At 42.5% G+C, this 20769-nt stretch overlaps 1 protein-coding gene across 3 annotated transcripts in view; it reads right to left on the reverse strand.

Moving 5' to 3' along the window:
- DYM (dymeclin) overlaps positions 1–20769 on the reverse strand; it is a 272781-nt gene that overhangs the window by 171389 nt on the left and 80623 nt on the right. For all 3 annotated transcript variants that reach the window (XM_084781008.1, XM_084781006.1, XM_084781007.1), the window contains exons 9-13: positions 11313–11492; positions 8347–8525; positions 4290–4415; positions 1783–1896; positions 436–530 (exon numbers count right to left, since the gene is read on the reverse strand). In XM_084781008.1, the coding sequence (XP_084637134.1) occupies positions 436–530; positions 1783–1896; positions 4290–4415; positions 8347–8525; positions 11313–11492 (694 nt within the window). The remainder of the gene's footprint in view (positions 1–435; positions 531–1782; positions 1897–4289; positions 4416–8346; positions 8526–11312; positions 11493–20769) is intronic.

Here is a 20769-nt window from a genome sequence, read left to right on the forward strand (position 1 = left end):
AGAAAATACTTGGTTGGAGAGTACAGTTCAGTTTCTGCACTTGCATCAACCCTAGCAACAACAGAAAATAAAAAGTCTCAAAGACAAACATAGATACCTGTAATGTAAAGTGTGGTGCTTTGTAAGACATTTAGTACAGTTCTTAAGAATTCGTGTGAATTACTAACAAAGTACTTATGCCTCTGGAAAGCTAATACAGAACCTAAGATGTGGCCTAAGACTCTAGTTTATAGAAGGACCAAACACAATTGCCCCTGACTCTAATCAACAAGCAGGTTAGGGAATAAGATATTCTCAACCACATGGAAAGTAGTAGGAAATTGGGAAAAAAGCTGCCATTTTCGCACATGTTTAAAAAGGTCACTGGCATGGTACTCATGTCAAAAGACCAGCCAAAAGGCAAAGTGTAGTGCTTGTTTTAAAGTTTGTACTTACCTGATGATCCTCTGGGCAGCATACTGATGGAGAGAACGAAACTGTGCTGACATATTTGCTAAAGCTGCCAGGCAGTTTGTGTGCAGGTACTTGTCCTGTAGGGAAAGAGCAAGATTAACACAAACCACTCTTCTCCCCACTGCAAGGACGGTTGGCTGAAAGCAACACCCACCCAACTGTCCTAACGTTAGAAAAGGCCTAGGACCTGCATTCTCTAGTTCCCAGATATGTACAGCACCAAGACCACACTGTTTGCAAATTCACTGCGAGGCCAGCCAGACGGCAGCAGGGCACGGGCGTGTGCTGCCATCCCAGCCACACAGCATCTTCCTAAGACACAAGTACTTCCTCCTCCTAAAACAGAACCACCTCTATGATCTCAGATAAATAAAAATACTATTCAGACATACATCTACACAAGCCCCACAGAGAGAAATACATAAAAACATTAAGAAAACAATGCCTTAGCTATGGCTTCTACACATAGCTTTCCTTGGTAACACAGTTCTACTGAACAAGACCAAAGTTCTACAGAATTCATCAGAATTGCTTGTTTTGATCCCCCAAAGTTTCAAGGCTTTTGATCTCTTGTATTTTGGGGAAGGGAAAGGGGTTTATTTTTCCTTGTTTTGAAGACAGGATCTCATGTAGTTTTGGCTGGTCTCAGATCCTCTACATATGAACACTGAGCATGACAGCACACATCTTTAATTCCAGCACTGAGGAAGCAGAGGCAAGTGGATCTCCGAGTCAAGGACAGCCTAGTCTAGATAGCCACTGACAGGTCAGCCAGAGCTACATAGTAATATCCTGTCTTAACAAAACCAAACAAAACTGCTCTGTAGCTTAGGATGACCTTGAAGTGAACGGCATGTACGGCCATATCCCGTTTATGGAGTGCTGTGTGTGGCTAAAGCCCAGGGCTCTGTGTGTGGCGGCTAGCACCTCCAGTTGAGCAACAATCCCAGCTCCTTGGACTTTTCTTCCTGATCTGAATTTGTATTTTCTCATGTTTGCATCTTTATATATCCTGTTGCTGTTGTTTTAAGAAGGAAAACCAGTGTTATCGGTCTAGTAAGGGCAAGTTACAGCAGCTTTGATCTTTATTGCTTGCTTTCCATTTCATGCAAAGTATATTGCATAGAACAGCCATTAAACATTAGGATAGACATTATAACAGAATCATGCAATATGGCAAGTGCTGATTTGAATTTTTCTAGCACATTCTATAATATTAAGTTTAAAATTTCTGGCACATTTCATAATCACATTTCATGGGATTAAAATGTTTTGTGGTATGTTGTAAATACACTAAACAAAGGCAGAGAAATAGCTATGGATACTTACTCTAGTCCTGGTCATGTTGTACTGTATGGTTCTTATTACGACCAGAATTAGGAGGCTTCCCAGGGAAATTTCAGTTAAGACTCGTTCTGAATACCAAGTAATGTTTTTTAATATCTGTAATGAGGAAGAAAGGTGTAAAAATGACTCCCTTAGGAAAAAGGTGTATCTACCATTTTCTGGTAAGTTCATTTTGCTCTGAAGGTGGGTTAAGCATAAGAGTGACCTGAGCTCTTCAGTTGTCCTACACAAATGGCGCTAGTAGGTTTACTTTTCTTACTTCTCTTCTCTTAAACTCATGGGGGAGAGAAGAGGACATCTACTGATATCATTAGGAGACAAAGAGGATGCATATGAAATACACACAGCACACAGACATGAGGAAGAGAAAAACAAACAGCTTAGCAATTAGAAAGTGAAAGTAACACAGAGTAGGTGCTTAGAGGCAGAACTTTCCCAACAGGATGTAAAAACCTCTATAGATAATTAGATGAGGCTAGGAACACCAGGAACCCAGCTAGGGAGAGACACCCGAGGTTCTCCTGGTGTTGTTCAGAGCTGCCAGCAGGTACCAAGGCAATAAAGGTTATCTTAGAAAAAGTATGCAAGGTGCTTAAAAGAAAGGTAATAAAACTCAAGGATTAACCAACCTGTATATGGATACATACTACAAATTAATACATCATTACTAATCGTGGATTATCCCAAGAATGGGAAGATTGCCTTAACATAAATTAAAAGACACATCACTCACAATGTTATCAGATTAGAACACACACACACACACAAAAATAAGACCAACATATATAAAGAATTCTTACAAGCCACTAATAATATAAACAAGCCAACTTTAAAGGGTGTGCTATATAGGTATTTATATATCTCATAAGCATATAAAAATATACGTGAGATAAAAGATGGTTTCTTTAACAAAGGGTGCTGGGAAAATGGAGTACCCGCATGCCGAAAAATAAAACTAGTTCCCAAATTTTCACCCTGTACAAAAATCAACTCCAAATAGATCAGACGTAAAACTCTGAAACAGATAGAGGAAAAGTACCCCAAGACACAGGCACAGGCAAGGCCTCCCTGACCAGGACTCCAGCTGCTCAGGAAACAATCTAGTCAAGAGACAACGTGCAGGAGGAAAGTCTTTCCTAGATACACGTCCCACAGAAGACTGATTTCTAGAATCAATCAAACTCAAAATACTAAAAACAAGAAATCAAACAACTCAATCAACAACTGGATTAATAATATGAATAGGTAATTCTAACAAAAGCCAAAATATACACAAAAATGTCCAACCTCATTGGTCATCAGAGAAATGCAAATTAAAACGACAAAGAGATTACACTGTCTCCTAGTCAGAACAGCAGACATTTAAAAACAATTAACAAATGCTAAAGATGGTGCAGAGGGAACACAGGGCAGCTGAGGTGACTCGTTGGGTAAAACGCTTGTTACGTTGCAGGCCTGACAATGCCCTCCCAGGTCATGCGCACTTTTTCAGAAACAAAAAAACTCCCAAACACTTCTGGTGGGAACGTAAACTAAGTCCAGCTACTCAATACGGTAGCTCCTCAAAAAACTAAATCCAGGTGTCACAGATGACCATTTGGTTAGCTACCACTTTTGAGTATTTACCAAAATGCTCCAAGCCAACATGGCATAAAAACACTTGTCCATCATGCTCACAGCAGCACTGCTCATGGTTGCTCAGTTAGTGAGCTGACCTACGTGTCCATAAGTAACACAGGAGAAGAAAATGTAGACGTCTGTAGGCATTTGGAACAAGGTTAATAATGTGTGCCAATGCACATCCATGAATTCACAAGATGAGGGAGGCAGATGTAGAAAGATCAGGAAGTCAAGATGAGCCTTACCAATAGAGTTCGAAGCCAATTTGGGTTACATGAGACCCTGTCCCAAAATAACAACAATAAAAAGAACAAAATTACATCATTTTCAGAAAAATAGGTATAACCGAAGATATTGTATTAAGTGAATTAAGTCAATCTCAGACAAATAGCATATATTTTTTCTTGTTTCTGGCTGCTAGATTTCAAGAACATAAAATTATGTTCTATATATGACATTAAAGCAGAAGTAAACCTGTTTTAGGGGAGTAAAGAGGGAAATACTCAAATGTTTAAAGTATACTGTATTTTCATATGAATGTATCCTTATGAAACTCAGTATGATGTACAATACACATATACTAATGAAAATAATACATATATGGAAACAAAAAATATATAGTAGTAACATATCTATTACTACAGAACCGTTAAATAAATTTTAATAGTGGCTAATAGTTGCTAAGAAGAGAATGAAGGTGGAAAACAGTGTTAGTTCATGAAACTGAAGAAAAGACCATTTCTAACCCAAGTCCTCCCAGAAATGCTCAGAAGGGAACCAGATGAAGCACTCAGGCCAAGAGCACTTTGTGGACAAACACTGAGCTCTGTCCTGGGGACATGTCATTTCAATCTGTCACGGGAACTTACCACTTCGTGAATGGACCTATTGAAGCCATCGTCTTCTGTAAGGATCAACAGGATTATAAGGGCCATATAGACATGGTGTGAATTTCTTTTCTCAACATGATACAGAATCTCAAGAATTGGTAAAACCTAGGAAACAAAATATTATGATGATATACTATTTCAATACCTTATGAGAAGGCTACACTGATGTTTTGTATGTTTTGCTTTAAGGTCATACAGGTTTCATAAGTGAAAAGGACAGACACTCACTTGGCTGCACATATTCTCCACACACAGACCTAAGGTCCCAAGCAAGAAAGTCATCACTAACCCTGCTGTAAAGGTCTTGCTAAATGAGAGCGTAGTTTCCAGAGACTGTTTAGGCTCACAGTTTGAAGATTTTAAGAGATCATATCAATTTCCTCTAATTAAAAAAAAGAAAAAAAAAACTAGCTGCTCAGAAAAGCTTAGCTGCTAATAAAATTTTAAGCCACTTTAACGTGTGTAGTTCGTACCACTTGTGCTTTAATGCTAATAATCCAAAACTGCACTTCATATAAGTAACTAACTGAAGGGGCTACTGCTGCCCACAGTGTTTTCTCAGCTTGTGCCCTCAGACCTAAGTCTTCGGAGTCAAACACTGTATGATCCTGTTGGCAAATGCAAAAATTCATTTCTAATCCTTCCTTTGATGTAGTCAATTTGTTCATTCTTTATTAAGTAGAGTAAACATCCCTAAAAGTATGCGGGCAAGACAGTTACACACTATGCCTTGTATGAAACTATCACACTGTGCTGGCTAGTTTCATGGCAGCTTGACACACCCTAGAGCCCTTTCAGGAGAGGAAACCTTGGTTGAGAAAATGCCCCCATCAGACTGGCCTGTGCGCAAGCCTATGGTGCATTTTCCTGACTGATGACTGATAAAGGAGAGCGCACTCAGCTTGGGAGGGGCCAAGCCTGGGCTGGTGGCCTCAGTGTTTTAAGGCAGGCTGAGCCAATCGTGGAGAGCAGGCCAGTAAGCGGGGTTTGTCCCTGGGTAATATACTATAAGATACAGGATGAAATCATCTGTGCTGCACAATACTCCTGGGGATCCAATACCATCTGTGGCTTCCAAGGGCACCCACATCCATAGCCACACCCACAAGGAGGGAGGGGAAAAAAGAGAAGTTAAAAAAAAAGTCTTTAAAGGTTGCTGCATGACCTTTAAAAAATTTTTTAATTCCAGCACTTGGGAGGCAGAGGCAGAAGGATTTCTGAATTTGAGTCCAGCCTGGTCTACCAATTGCGTTTCAGGAAAGCCAGGGCTACACAGAGAAACTCTATCTTGAACCACCCTGCCATCCCTGTCATAAACAAACAAAAGTAAAAGTTAAAAACTGATGGCCCAAATAGAACTATGCCAAAGTAACAGATCAATTCTTCACTTCAAATATTTTATTGAGTGTAAACTTACATATTGCATAATTTCTCCATTTAAAAGATATAATTAAATCGTTTTTAGATTAACAAATGAGTAACTATCACCAATTAATTTTAGAAAATTTCATTATTTCTAAAAGAAATCTTATCTCCTCTAGCTAGTAGTCCCCAATCGCTGTCTTCCTTTCCCTATCATTGTGACCAAAATAGAAAACAGCTGAAAGAAGCGACTTGCTAGAGGGAGGGTTTATTTACTCACGGTTTCAAAGGAACTTCACGGTGAGGGTGATGAGTGGAAACCATAGCAACAGGAGTGCAAGGAGGGACTCCTTACAAGGTACAAACCAGAAAACAGAGACCTCAGACCTCGAGCAGGCGTGGGTACAGCCCTCAAGACCAATGTCTTCCTACCAGCCAGGCTCCACCTCCTAAAGGCTGTGGGAACTTGAAATACCTACACAAGCTGCTGAGTTTAACCTGTAAGCCTGTGGAGGGCACTTCAGACTCCACCTGTGCGGGACAGTTTCATGAGGCCTGACATCAACTAGAGTCATCAGAGATGAGGGAGGCTCAACTGAGAAAATGCCTCCTAAAATCAGGCTGCAGACAGGCCTGTAGGGCCTCAATTAGTGATTGATTCGGGAGGGCCCAGTCCATCCTGGGCAGGACCACCCCAGGGCTGGTGGTCCTGGGTTCTATAAGAAAGCAAGTTGAGCAAGCCATAGGGAGCCAGCCAGTAAGCAGCATCCTCCAGGGTCTCTGCATCAGCTCCTGCCTCCAGGTCCCTGCCTGTTTGACTTTCTGCCATGATTTCCCTTAGTGACCGACAGTCACGTGAAGTGTAAGTGAAATAAGCCCTTCTCTCCCCAACTTGCTTTTGGTCATGGTGTTTCATCACCAATGATAACCCTAACGAGGACAGATTGTAACACCCACCTAATGATCAAAGAAACTACTTTCTGCCTCTACAGGTGTACAGACATTTTGTACGGTTGGAATCACAGAATATGTGGTTAGAAAGGGCCTATACTGGAGTGGCAGGTCTAACCACATCTGCACAAAAAGACAAGGTCTGGGAAACACTTGGAGATGCCATATATCACCTTCTGAATACCAGAGTCTGTACAATAAAGGAATTGTGAACTATTTAAGAATTAGAGTGGCAGAATAAATTCCTACTTGCAGCATACTGTATAGGTAACAGCCTCAATGAATATTTACTATCAAAGAGAGAGAACTGGAAAGATAAGGAAGGACATGAGCTGGGAAACCATCAAAACCCTACTTTATGCTCCTAGCACCCCCCTAAATGCAACCTCGTAGACCAGTGGTTCTCAACCTTTCTATGCTGTGTCACCCATTAATACAATTCCTTGTGTTGTGTTGACCCCTTACCAGAAAATTATTTCATTGATACTTCATAACTGTAATTTTGCTGTTATGAATTGGAATGTAAATATCTGATATGCAGAATATCTGATATATGACCCCTGAGAAAGAGTCTGTCAACCCCAAACAGGGTCACAACCCACAGGTTGAGAGCCACTGTTGTAGACTTTCATGAGTGTGTGTTCTCGAACTGGAGACAACTGTTCCTTCCCTCATCTCACAAGCCAACATCCGCACCACAGAAGCCCACAAGTCACGCCCCAGGCTTCCTGCTCATTGCTGAAATTCCCCCATCATCACATGCCCACCAGGAGTCACAGTCCTGCCCAGGAGAGGACTTCCACACTGTGCTGTGCTATTTAAACCAACGTTTCCCATACCTTTCCGGTGTGGAGACAGATTTTTGCTCATCACACTTTTTGCTCTTAATGTCACTGTGATTTTTAAAAATGCTAATATTTTATGCTTCTTCAGTATTTACATAGTACTTAAAACAAATAAAGGAGATGCCAAATGCCCAGCAACGCTTTGTTCGATCTGGAGAGGCCCAGCTGAGGGACATTCTGTTGCTGTCAGCCAAATGCTGGCTCCTTCAGAAACTTCCATGGGTCAATGAGTGCAGTGACAGGTCACAGTATTTCAAGCATCGCCTGGTATGGGAGCTTACTTTTCCCTTTAGTGAAACACTGATGATAGACATTAGCTCCAGTGGAAATCAATGGTTGCTGAAAGACCTATCTGCTAAGACAAATTGTGGGACTGATTTTATCCACAGAGGGGACCTTTAAGTGGTGTCTGGCCAGGTGCCTTAAAATGACTTAACAGTCCAGGAGTTGCAACCAGAGGGCACTGGGCACTGAGGCTGTGAGGACGGACCCTGGGGGAGCTGAGGCAGAACAATCCCCCTGCCTTTCTCCACTGTCAGCAGGGATGTGTGGCAATCATGGCAGTGAACAGCTGGACGGCCCTCATGGCTGGAAGGAACAAGAAGAAATAAAAATGTCCTTGATGCTTCCTGGAGTACCTGACCAGATGGAACCCTGGGCAACAAGTGGCTTATGAAGACCATAAGGACAGGGGATCTGTCACACTGACTGAGGCCACCCTCAGCTCTGCCTGTCTCTCATGGGTGACATCTCCCATGAGTCTCTCCAGCACCACCTGAATGGCAACCAGGCAAGTACTCTGACCCTCTAGGGAAGGAAAATAAGTCCCTCTCTGTAATGTTGCTAGAGACACAAGGCACGTTTCCCGTGATACTTACAAGATTTTCCATATCTGTCCGAGCCAGCATGTATGTCCTGACGTTGCCGTTCTGATGGAGCAGGGTGTACAGGAGGAGCGTTGCCTGGTCAGATGTCTGCTGTTCGCACAGGGCTGTGTACAGACTGTTGAAGTTAATCTGGAAGGCATGTGGACTTGATGATGGGAAAGGACTGCTGTCTAAAATACAGAAGATAAGCACAAAAATGCATAAAAGAGTGCAAGTAGTTTCCGAGTTGTGTACTTACACATAATAGTTATGGGACACCATGGTTGAAGCACACACTAAGATTATTAATCCATTTTAAAGAAAAATGGCTAAACTAGCAACATGTAACTTAGCTAGTTTTAAATAAAAGAAAAAGTAATATATGAAACACAGCATGCAACGGCAACTCCCATAAGACTTCTATGAATATTTTATTTATAAGAAAATCTAAGGGTTTGGAGAGATGGCTACGAGCATTGTTTAAAATGCAGGCTGCTCAGGCACAGGATCTAAGGTTGGGTCCCCACACCACCACTGGGTGGCTCACAACCCTGAGTGCCTGCATGCAAGCCCACCCCACACTAAGACTAACGCATATATATATATATATATATATGCATTAAATATATATATATATATTTAAAATGAAATAAAACCAAACTTTAAAAAAATAAAAATTTAAAAATAATTCTACAACTGCTAAGAGACTTGCTAAAGTTTCTAAATGATAAAAAGTATAAATCGTAGCTCAACCATGTTGAAAATCTGAGTGCAGTTAAATTTAATTAATTGATTAATGAGTGTAATTGTTGTGTGAGAGCTCATGAGCGTCCATAAGTGTACATACATATGTACATGCATGTGGAGGTCAGAAGACTTTGGGTATCTTCCTCCATCACTCCCGACCTTTTTTCTAAGGCCGGGTAAAGCTGCTTATTTGAGCAAGGCTGGCTTTGAAGCCCTGGGTCTGCCTGTCCACCCTGCGACCCTGGATAGGCAGTGGCTGCTGCAGGGGCCAGAGCTGGAGCCACTCAAACCCTCCAGCTGTACCATGAGGGAGCAGCAGGCGTCAGGCACTGTGCTGCAAGGGTTGGCGTTAGTCTCTCTGGGAAGGTCTGCTCAGCGCCACCCTGTACTAGAATACACAGCTTGGCTTGGCTTTGCAGGAGCTCACAGTTAAGAGGTTGTCTTGAGTCTCAGGTGAGACTTGAACGTTAGACTTGTAAACAGGGTTGGAATTGTTAGACACTATGGAGACTCAGTGCATTTTGCATTGTGGGATGGCCATCAGCCAATGGGAAAAGGGTGGAAGGCTACAGCTGAAAATGTATGTGTTTGGGTGTGAGGCTGACATGGATGACGTCAATCTTGATGAGATTTACAATATCGTGGAAACAGATCTGGCCACTTCTGTGAGGGATGATGTAGATTCATTAGCTGAGGTGGGAAGAACAACCTTAAGCATCAGGGGCCGGGCATCCGGGCTAGATCCAAGTACAGTAAGCAGGAGGGAGGAGACAGCAGGCTGAGCACAAGCATTCACACGCCTTGCTACGTGACTGCGGGTCCCACGTGACCTTCTCTCAAGCTGCTGCCACCACACTTCCGGCCACATGAGCTGGACTCTGGGACCAGCATGAGGCAGAAGAAAGCCTTCCTGCCATACCTGCTATCTGTATGCCGCAGCTAACAGCAAACATTCCATAATCTGAACTGCACTCACAGAAGAGCCTGGACATGGCAAAGTAGAGGGGTCGCCAGCCTATGCTACCCTTGACTCAACTGACACAAACGTGCTCTCTGTGTGTATCCACACATCTCCACGTGGTGAGTCAGCAAGTGGCACAAATCAGCCACCATACACACTGTCTATGTCTATTATCCCTTATTTAATCTGTACAACTCTGAGTCATTATTCTTCCTAATTTTAGGAATGACTAAATAGAAGCTTAGAGAGAGTAAATAAAATTTCCCAAGTATCCTGAGTAAACTCCACCTGACCTCTGTGGTTCACTGTTTCTCACAGCAGCAGCAGGCAAATCTACACTACAGTAAATGCTCCATTTTTTGTTTGGTTTGGTGTTTGTTTGGTTTTTTTTTTTTTTTTTTTTTTTTTTTTTTTTGAGATAGGGTTTCTCTGTGTAGCCTTGGCTGTCCTGGACTTGCTTTGTAGACCAGGCTGGCCTCCAACTCACAGAGATCCACCTCTCTCAAGTGCTGGGATGACAGCTGTGGGCCACCTTACAGAACCACCTGGCACAGAGATTCTAATCTGTATGACGCTGCTGTCTGCACCTGGAGCTGCTGCGCTGCTCTACGGTCTCCTAAAAGAGGACAATGTGAGACAAGGGTCAGTTCTCAAGTCTCAGCAGGCTTCAACCCTAACTGCACATGAACCTCGCGTGGCCTAAGTGCCAAAAGCAACAAGAGGAGAATCCAAGCACGGAGCCACGCACTCACAGTCTGCTTTAGGGCGGGAGCTACAGCCCACAAGCAGCACAGACCTGTCCTAAGAAAGGTGCTAGAGCTTTGCTATGCTGCCTATGGCCACTCCCCCACGTCAGGGGGTGAGGGCAGGGCAGCTGCAGGACAGACAGACAGACAGACACACACACACAAAGGCCCTGCACCAGGACAGAAAAAAGTCTGTTAATTTCTGCTACAATAGTTAGTCCTACAAAACTTTAACTACAGACTTAGAAATTTTAAAACAACCAACCTGTCATGTAAACTTCATAGGCTAATTCTTGTCCCTAATACTGAAGTTCAAGCTACTTTCATTGTCACTAAATTTAATGGATATAAAGGATCACAGAATTCCTCTAGGAGTTATTTGACCTCCCTGAGGAAGACAGCAGAAAACACATTGCAAGTTTCTCTAATGGACACTCATCTCAGAAACCACACAGTGATAAACAGCCTGGGGAAGACAGCCCTCCACTTACTAGGAGGAAGTACAAAGAAAAGCTAGCTCGAACCTTGCGTGTTCCTAAAGGACGTGACGGCTTGTCTGTAGGGGTTTGGTATGTCGGGAGCATCTGTCAGGTTCACCAGCACCAACAGCAGCAGGAGGCTCTGGTTGGCCAGAGGGGATGTAAGTTCAGGAGAGGTGGCTTTGCTGCCTGCTCCGCCTAGCGTGAAGACGGTCCAGAGGCCAGCTGGGAAAGAAAGCACAGTTAGGACTGCCAATAACATGAACATGCCAATCAGTTATGCTCAAGACTCTGAAATATGCTTTTAAATCAAAACAAGTTCACTACTTTAGGATTCTCCTATCAACTGTACACTGCGCACATGCACACAACCACGCGTGCGCGCGTGCGCGCGCGCGCGCGCGCACACACACACACACACACACACACAAACATACACACAAGCCAACCACCAAAGAATGTAGAATGCCTTACTAATGTATTTTCATGTTATTTCTATGTTGAACTGAGGTATTTTACATATATGAGGTTAAAGTATAATTACAATTATTTTCACCAGTTTTTTTCACTTTTAAAATATAACTCTAGACGTTGTAAGATTTTGTTACTTCTTAGGTCACCTGTTTTCAGTCCTTTCTCTTACCTTGTATTTTCCTCCTGCATCCCACCCTAAATAAAAACAAGAAACACTAAAAAAAATAAAAATAAAATATTTTGTTACTTCTATTCCTAGTGGACACAGCTGCTCTAGAGCAGATGTTTTACAGCAAATCTGTCTCTAGCTCCATAACTATTTCTACCTTCCACACTAACTCCCAGTTACATTTCCTACATATATTCCTAATGGTTGTTTACAAATGGAAATTAACATAATTAAAAGAAAATCCAAGTACAGCGTTATGCCAGCTCACAACAGTCAGAAAAATGCAAACACTGCATGTACTCCCATTGCTGCCACTGGGTGCTGTGCTCCCTCCTAAAATGTTAAAGACGGTAAAAGATGTTTCCAAAGTTGTGGAGGGGGCTCACTGCTCAGTCCAACACTGTCACCACTAGTCATTTACAGCTAAACACATACTATACAGTCTAAATTGCATTGTGCTACAGATGTAAGATGCACAATCAATTTGAAAGACTTAACATTAAATATCAGGTGGCTAGAGCAGCAGCGTGGTGGGTAATATGCTTGCCTTGGAGACATGAAGACCCCAGCTTGACCCTCAGAACTTATGGAAAACAAAAGGCCAGGCATAGCAGCATACCTCTGCAATCTCAGCACTGGGGAAAAGGGGACAGGACAGGCTCTGGGGCTAGGTGAGTTCCAGGCCAGCTACAGGCCCTACCTCAAAAAAAAAAAAAAGTTAAATGGCCAGGTATGGTGGCGCATGCCTGTGATCCCAGCACTCAAATAGGCAGAGGCAGACAAATCTCTGTGAATTCGAGGTTAGCCTGGTCTACAAAGTGAATCCAGGACAAGCAGGGTGACACAGAGAAATCTATCTCAAAAACAAACAAACAAGGTGGATTGCAAGTGAGGAGTGGTGCCGACGTTGGAATGCTGGCCTTCAGACAGACATGTGCACACACATGAATCTGCATACACATGAAAACACACACACACACCCAAACCAACAAAGAATAAAATGCCTTACTAATGTGTTTTCACATTTTTCCATGTTGAAATAAGATAGTTAAAATGTATGAGCCTTAAGATATCATTACAATTATTTTCACTAGTTTCTTTTAATTTTTAACTACTAGACACTGTAAAATAACACATTAATTATATCCCTATTAGAAAAGCTTCTGTGGCACCCACTCCATTGTCAAGCTATTTTGATAGCTAATGGGTGCTGGACCAGCTCTACTACCAAGAACCAAAAGCCTCACTCCACCGCACTCCAGTCAGAATGGCTACCATCAAGAAAATGAGAAGCTGCAAATGGTGGCAAGGAAAGAAGAGGAAGAGAGCCCTGTGCACTGCTGCTGGGAGTGTGAACTGGAACTCTGCATGGAACTCTACTGCATGGCCAAGCTACACCACTCCCGAGCATACACCAAAGGACCCTAAATCTATATACTAGAGATATACTCACATATCCAGGACTCAAGCAGTACTCAAGCCTCAAGACATGGGATCAATGGAAAAATGAATAAAAAATTGTGGTATCTCTAGACAAACAATGGAGTTTTACTCAGTCATGAAGAATAAAATATTATCACTTTTAGGAAAATGAATACAAGTGCAGATCATCCTATTAGTGAAGTCAGACTCAGAAAGACAAATAGAGCATGTTTTCCCTCACTCAGGAATCCCAAGTTTTATATAGGCACATTAAAATCATACCTGTGTATGGAATAAAAGTAGAACTGAGATTGGGGGGGATTGATAAGAACAATGGGAATGGAGGAGGGGAAAGGCAGGGTGTGGAGGTCAACTTGGTTAGTGTTCATAAAACGCCTGTGTATAAAAATGTCCTTATGAAATGCATCACTGTGTACAATAACATAAGCCAACAAATAATTACTTATATTTAAAGCCTTCTTATATATAATAAATAATGAAAAATAGACTTAATTCCAGTCACAACAGTAGCAAATACAGTGTTCAGGAACATTTAGGCAACAAGATAGCTCAGCAGGTAAAGGAACCTGCTGCCAAACCTGATGGCTTGAGTTTTGTCACTAGGGCCCATGCAGTGGAGAGACCTGACTTCCACAAGCTGTCCTCTGAGCTCCATGTGAATGTGCCCATTCAGGTGCACACACTCAAAAATAAATAAATATAAAACATGTCCAGCAACAAGCCTAAAGTATGTAGGACGTTTGGCTGACATCCACTGAACTTGACTGAAGGCCTCAGGAAATTTATGAATAAAAAAGATGCACTAGGAGAATCTAAAATTAAGTACAACATCTATGAAACTACTAACGGGAATTTACAGGATACCAAGTAAGTCAGCGGTTACCACACAGAAACACGGGAAGGAAATGCTTCTGGGACTAACCTCAGGATGCTCCCACTAGCACGGCAACATTCTTATGAAGCCACAATCATTTAAAAAGGATGGGTTTTGTAGTAGAGTAGACAAAAATATCTAAAGAACTGATACTGGAGCATAGATTTGTAAGTTAAACATATGATAAAGCAATTACTTTAAACCAGAGAGCCAAGGATATGGCCTTTTAATGTACTTGAAACACTAAGATATAATAATTTGCCCACTATTTAAAGAAGTATGGGAGGGAGGGAGGAACGGGAGGATACAAGTGATGGGATAACAATTGAGTTGTAATCTGAATGAATTAATAAAACTAAAAATTTTAAAAAAAGAAGTATGTGTGTGCAAGCCTGTTAACTCTAGCACTGCAAGTAACCTGTACCCCTAGCACCCTAGGTCAGGAAGCTGAGGCAGGAGAGGAGGGTCAAGAGCTCAAGGCCAGCTGGGGCTACATGACACCCTGTCTCAAAAAAACAAAACAAGTCAGGCATGGTGGTGCACGCCATTAATCCCAGCACTCGAGAGGCAGAGGCAGGTGGATCCCTGGGAGTTCCAGGCCAGCCTGGTCTACAAAGCAAGTCCAGGACAGCTAGAGCTACACAGAGAAACCCTGTCTTGAAAACAAACAAACAAATAAAACAACAACAAAAACAAAAACAAAAAACCACCAAAAGTGGGTACAGATCTAAACAGAATTCTCAAAAGATGAAACTCAAAAAACTGAGAAGCACTTAAAAGAAATGTTCAACAGCTTTAGCCATCAGAGAAATGAAAATTAAAGCTACTTTGAGATTTCAACTTACACCAGTCAGAATAGCCAAGATCAATAAGACATGTGACAGCACATGCTGGCCAGGATGCAGAGAAAGGGGAACCGTACTCACTGTTGGAGGGAGTGCAAACTGGTACATCCACTATGGCAATTCTGCAGGAAGATGGGAATCAATCTACCTCAAGATCCAGCCACATCACTCATGGGCACCTACCCAAAGAACACTTCATCCAAAGAACAGAGACACTTGCTCATCCATGTTCATGCCTGCTCTATTTATAATAGCCAGAAACTGGAAACCACTTAGATGTCCACCAATTAATAATTTTTACACAATTAAGAAAAATGAAGGACTGGAGAAATGGCTCAGAGGTTAAGAGCACTGGCTGCTCTTCCAAAGGTATTACATAATAAATAAATCTTAAAAAAGAAAAGAAAAAGAAAAATGAAATCTGCAGGTAAATAGATGGATTAAAAAAAATCATTCTGAGTGCAGTAACCCAGATTCAAGAAGACAAATATCATATGTTTTTTATGTGGATAGCTTTTAAGCCTTCCCCATGTGCACTGTAAATCAAAATAACCACAAAGGTTAAGTACCTTGCAAGGGACCAGGGGGAACAAGAGAATCTCCCAAGGAAGAGTAAATAGAATACAGTATTATGGAATGATAAAGGGGAAATCAGAATACGGGGACTAAATGGGGAGCGCAGTGAGAGAGGAGGGTAAGCAGGGAATATGGGAAGAGACAACACACTAAAGGGAATCTACTAGTGGAGAAGCCTTCTAAAATATATACATATATAAAGGCCCTCCAAATAAAACAGCAGATAATAGGGGAAACAATGCCTTCTAGACAATCTCCACTGCCAGAAACACACTGGCAAATGAGTACTGTGGAATCTCCCAACGTCACAGGCTATTTCTGCTCTCCACAGGCCCTATTCCTGAAGACAAGATTTACTGATGTCATCAGACACACAGATGTCAAAGTTGGTTCCTAACTGTAGAAGCTTTACCCCTACTGTAGTATTGACAGTGCTGAAGACTCTCTTCACACTATAGGAGGAGAAAGGTAATCCTAACTATCACCCTGCTGCAACCCCTGTAAGCTAGAAACAGTGACCTTGCTGCACAACACACTGTGGCAACCGCTGCACAAATGCATGGAAGCAGCTCACCAAGAGTCACTACAGTAGACAGGACTCGTGTTTGACACTACTAAAGCGGGAAGAACAGGAAACTAGGTGCGCCCTGGGTCTAGAGGAAAGCGGGACACTATTATTACGCTAAAGGAAAATAGCAATTGAATCACTCACTCAACCCACATTAGAGAGGCTTCTTGCACAAACTCACAACAGGACTATGTGCAGACACTGAGAAGCAAGAGCACTCAGCTCTGAATGGCATGTTTTCATCAGAGCCCCTCCCCTCAAGTGTTAGGGAGCTATGCCTAAGAAAAGTCGAAGGATGCTAAGAGCCAGAGGTAGTAGATAACATAACTCCAAGGAAATTGCCTTCCAGACACAATATGACCCATGCACATATAAACTCACACAGACTGTGGCAGCACACACAGACCTGCACAGATTCAAGCCAGATAGGGTACAAGCCTAACCAAGAAGCTATTTGCGATTGATGCCCACTGGCAAGGGACAATCAGCTTGCTCCAAGGGGGTGTCGTTGGGTACAACAATCACACTGCAGGGCATGCCCCGTGCCCATGAGCAAAACCAACTCTGGTGTATTTGAGGACTTTTTGTTTTGCCATTTTTGTTTCTCATTGGTCTTTTTGCTCATTTGGTTTGATTTTTATTTGAGGGGGCGTTTTGGTTTTAATAGTTTCTGTTTTTGTGAGAAGGTGGAGAACTGACAAAAGGGGGTACACAGGTGAGAGGGATCTGGAAAGAGTTGTGGGAAGGGAAAACAGGCCCAAAAGATTTTATGTTAAATATTAGAATAACAGAATTTGGGCCCACTGGTACATCACTATATGGAACACAGAAAACCTTCACTCAAGTATCATTGAGTAAAAAAGGCAAATCACAAGAACAACACTTGTAAATGACAGAGAGTCACATTTACTTTCCAACTCTGTAAAGACACAGGTTTGTGTGTGTCCATGCAGCAGGACGTGTGTGCCAGTGTCCACTGTCGGCCGGGTCATGGAGAAGAGTGCAAATGAAGGTGACTCCCAGGCGCTGGCTTGTCAGGGCATCACTCAAAGCACAGGTGTGATCTAACACAACTTATGCAAACTAGCAAGGATGGCAGTAAGAGGCAGGGGCCGCATTACCACCCCAGAAAACGTGGCACTACACACAGTGGGACTCAGGGTGCCAGAAAACGTGGCACTACACACAGTGGGACTCAGGGTGCCAGAAAACGTGGCACTACACACAATGGGACTCAGGATGCCAGAAAACGTGGCACTACACACAGTGGGACTCAGGGTGCAGCCCTATAATTTTTACTTAAATGAACAAGGTAAAATGGAGGAAATGAGATAGGGAAAGGGGAAGGAGGAGTAGAAGAGAGGGATGGAGTCAAGGAGGTGTCTGCCTAGTCCTGTGTCACCTTAACACACAAACCAGAGTTACCTACAAGGAGGGAGCCTCAAGTGAGCAAGTGCCTCTATAAGATGATGCTGTAGGCAAGCCTCAAGCGTCTCTATAAGATGATGCTGTAGGCAAGCCTCAAGTGCCTCCATAAGATGATGCTGTAGGCAAGCCTCAAGTGCCTCCATAAGATGATGCTGTAGGCAAGCCTCAAGTGCCTCCATAAGATGATGCTGTAGGCAAGCCTCAAGTGCCTCTATAAGATGATGCTGTAGGCAAGCCTCAAGTGCCTCTATAAGATGATGCTGTAGGCAAGCCTCAAGTGCCTCTATAAGATGATGCTGTAGGCAAGCCTGAAGGGCACTTTCTCAACTACTGAGCAATATCAGGGGGGAGGGACCAGCCCACTGTGGGTGGTGCCGTCCCTGGACTGGTGGTCCTGGGTTCTATAAGAAAGCAGGGGCTGGAGAGATGACTCAGAGGTCAAGAGCGTTGTCTGTTCTCTCAGAGGTCCTGAGTTTAATTCCCAGAAACCACATGGTGGCTCACAACCATCTATAATGTGATCTAATGCCCTCTTCTGTCATACAGGAACACATCCAGGCAGAGCACTGTATTCATAACAAATAAATCATAAAGAAGAAAGGAAGGAAAGAAAGAAGGAAATAATCAAGGAAGGAAGGAAGGAGGGAGGGAGGAAAGGAGAGAGGGAAGGAAGGAAGGAAGAAAGGAAGAAAGGAAGGAAAGAAAGAAGGAAGGAAGGAAGGAAGGAAGGAAGGAATGAATCAAAAAGGAAGGAAGGAAACAGGCTGAGCAAGCATGAGAAGCACGCCAGTAAGCAGCACCCTGATGGCGCCTGCATCAGCTCGTGCCTCTAGGTTCCTGTCCTGACTTCTTTCAGTGAGAACTACAATGTGGAAATGTACACCCTTTCCCCTACAACTTGCTTTTGGGTCATGGTGTTCTATCACACCAACAGACACCCTAACTAAGACAGGGAAAGGCAGGGAGGCTAGCTGACAAGTCTGGAGGTAAAAATCACCAACAGAGGGCGGAGCGATAGCTCAGAGGTTAAGAACACTTTCTGCTCTTACTGAGGATCAGGGTTCATGCACAACCGTCTAGAACTCCAGTTCCAAAGGGTCTGACATCTTTTTTGGCTTCCATAGGCACCACACAGACACATGGTATAAATACATATATCCAGGCAGAAAGTTAATACATATAATATAAAATAAGTCTTTTAAAAATGACTAACATATTATTAATGATCATACCTATGTGACAATGTGACTCTGTAATTGTTGTACATATCTATGATTTTAGTTTCCATCACAATGGGCAGAGGTTATGTTTTAAGAAATACTATCACTAACAAACACTTCTGTAAGAAAATTATTGTATAGCAAAATAAGCAATTGATAAACTATATTTCTCTGAACTCACTATGGCAGGCATCTTTAATCCTTTACACTATAAACCATTCAATGTAGAAACCTATTAGTTTCTAATATTTCACAGTTTTTATGGAACACACAATATAAACTATTTTATAATGTGTCTACCAAGGGCTCAGTGGGGAAGAGCACATGTTCTCTCAGAGGACCCAGGTTCAATTCCCAGCACCCACATGGCAGCTCATAGTTCCAGGGATCAGATACGTCTTTTGACCTCCACAGCATGTGTGGTGCACACTGATACACATAGGCAAAATACATATATAAGTAAATCTAAAAATGTTATACTGGTATAAACATTATATGATATATATGTAATTTCTTACCAAATTGTGGAATACAAATCACAAACTTTTAATTTTTTAAGAGATTTAAGTTATGCTTACATTTGTGTGTTGGCATGTAACTGTGTACGTGTGTATGCAGGTGCCCCTGGGGAGCAGAGGCTGCTGGATCGTCTAGAGCAAGTGTCCCAGGCATTTCTGGGAACTGAACTGGGACTAACTGCTTAGCCATCGCTCCAATCCCCTCCACTTATTCTATAATTCACTGCACTGGCTTTAACTATTAACTTTTGAAGATTTTCATGAAGGCAGTACCCAACCTCCCCCAAAGTTCACAAGTCCCCAGAGGGGTGTGAAGAGAGCTGCCTTCCATACTCCTGGAAGCCGCCTCAGGGTCGCCACAGAGGAAGCTGAGCTCATTGGCAGCTCTCCCGGTTTGCTGCTGCCGGGAGCATTTGCAGAGGATCAAGAAAGGCAGGGGCATCCCTGACACTTAGTGTGCTCCTTTTTTCACTAGGAAAATTTGGGTAACATTCATCAACTAACTGACAACTATATATCACAACTTAAATGTATTCAAAATTTTTCTTGGCACAATTCATGATGCAGCTGAGAAAAATCAAAGCTATGTAGGAAGCACAGGTTAGGAGACAGCTCAGTGCCTGTGCTTATTGCCAAGAAGCTAAATAAATAAATAAATAAATAAATAAATAAATAAATAAATCTTTTATTGCCCTTCCTCCAAAAAAGCATCAGCCAAAATAAAAGGCCATGGAAGAGGATTCTTTAGAAGTGTGATAAGGAATCGGGCCTGGTGGCACACGCCTTTAATCCCAGCATTCAGGAGACGGAGGCAGGTGGGTCTCTGTAAGTTCAAGGTCAGCCTGATCTACAGAGTGAGTTCCAGGATAGCTACAGCTACACAGAGAAACTCTGTCTCAAAAAAAAAAAAGTGTGTGATAAGGATGCTGACACTAGCTCTCCACAGCTGATGGCTCCTGGTGAGGTGCCAGAGGAGAAGGACTCAGCTCCATTTAAGAGGCAGGCCACTGAGAGTTTGGCCATGCTCCAAAGAGTATATAGATATTACAAATTAGATTTTTCTTTTTAAAACTTTTTATTTGATGGAGGGCAGAAGTGGGGGGGGTGCAGGTGGAAGGTGTGGAAAATGAGTGATTGAGTTGTATGTATGTTGTGAAATTCTCAAAGAATCAATAAAGATATTACGTTGAAAAAAGAAGAAATTCACCTCACTGTTTCACACCAGCTTCTGAATAAAGTTGAAGTAGCTGGCACATGATAGGTAGATAGATAGACAGACAGATAGATAGATAGATAGATAGATAGATAGACAGACAGACAGACAGACAGACAGACAGACAGGCAAGCAGATCTTTAGTAGTAAAATAATGTCAGAAGTAATTTTCCC

The sequence above is a fragment of the Acomys minous genome (assembly GCF_964271855.1).
Source record: "Acomys minous genome assembly, chromosome: 4".
In the NCBI taxonomy this organism is placed as follows: Eukaryota; Metazoa; Chordata; class Mammalia; order Rodentia; family Muridae; genus Acomys; species Acomys minous.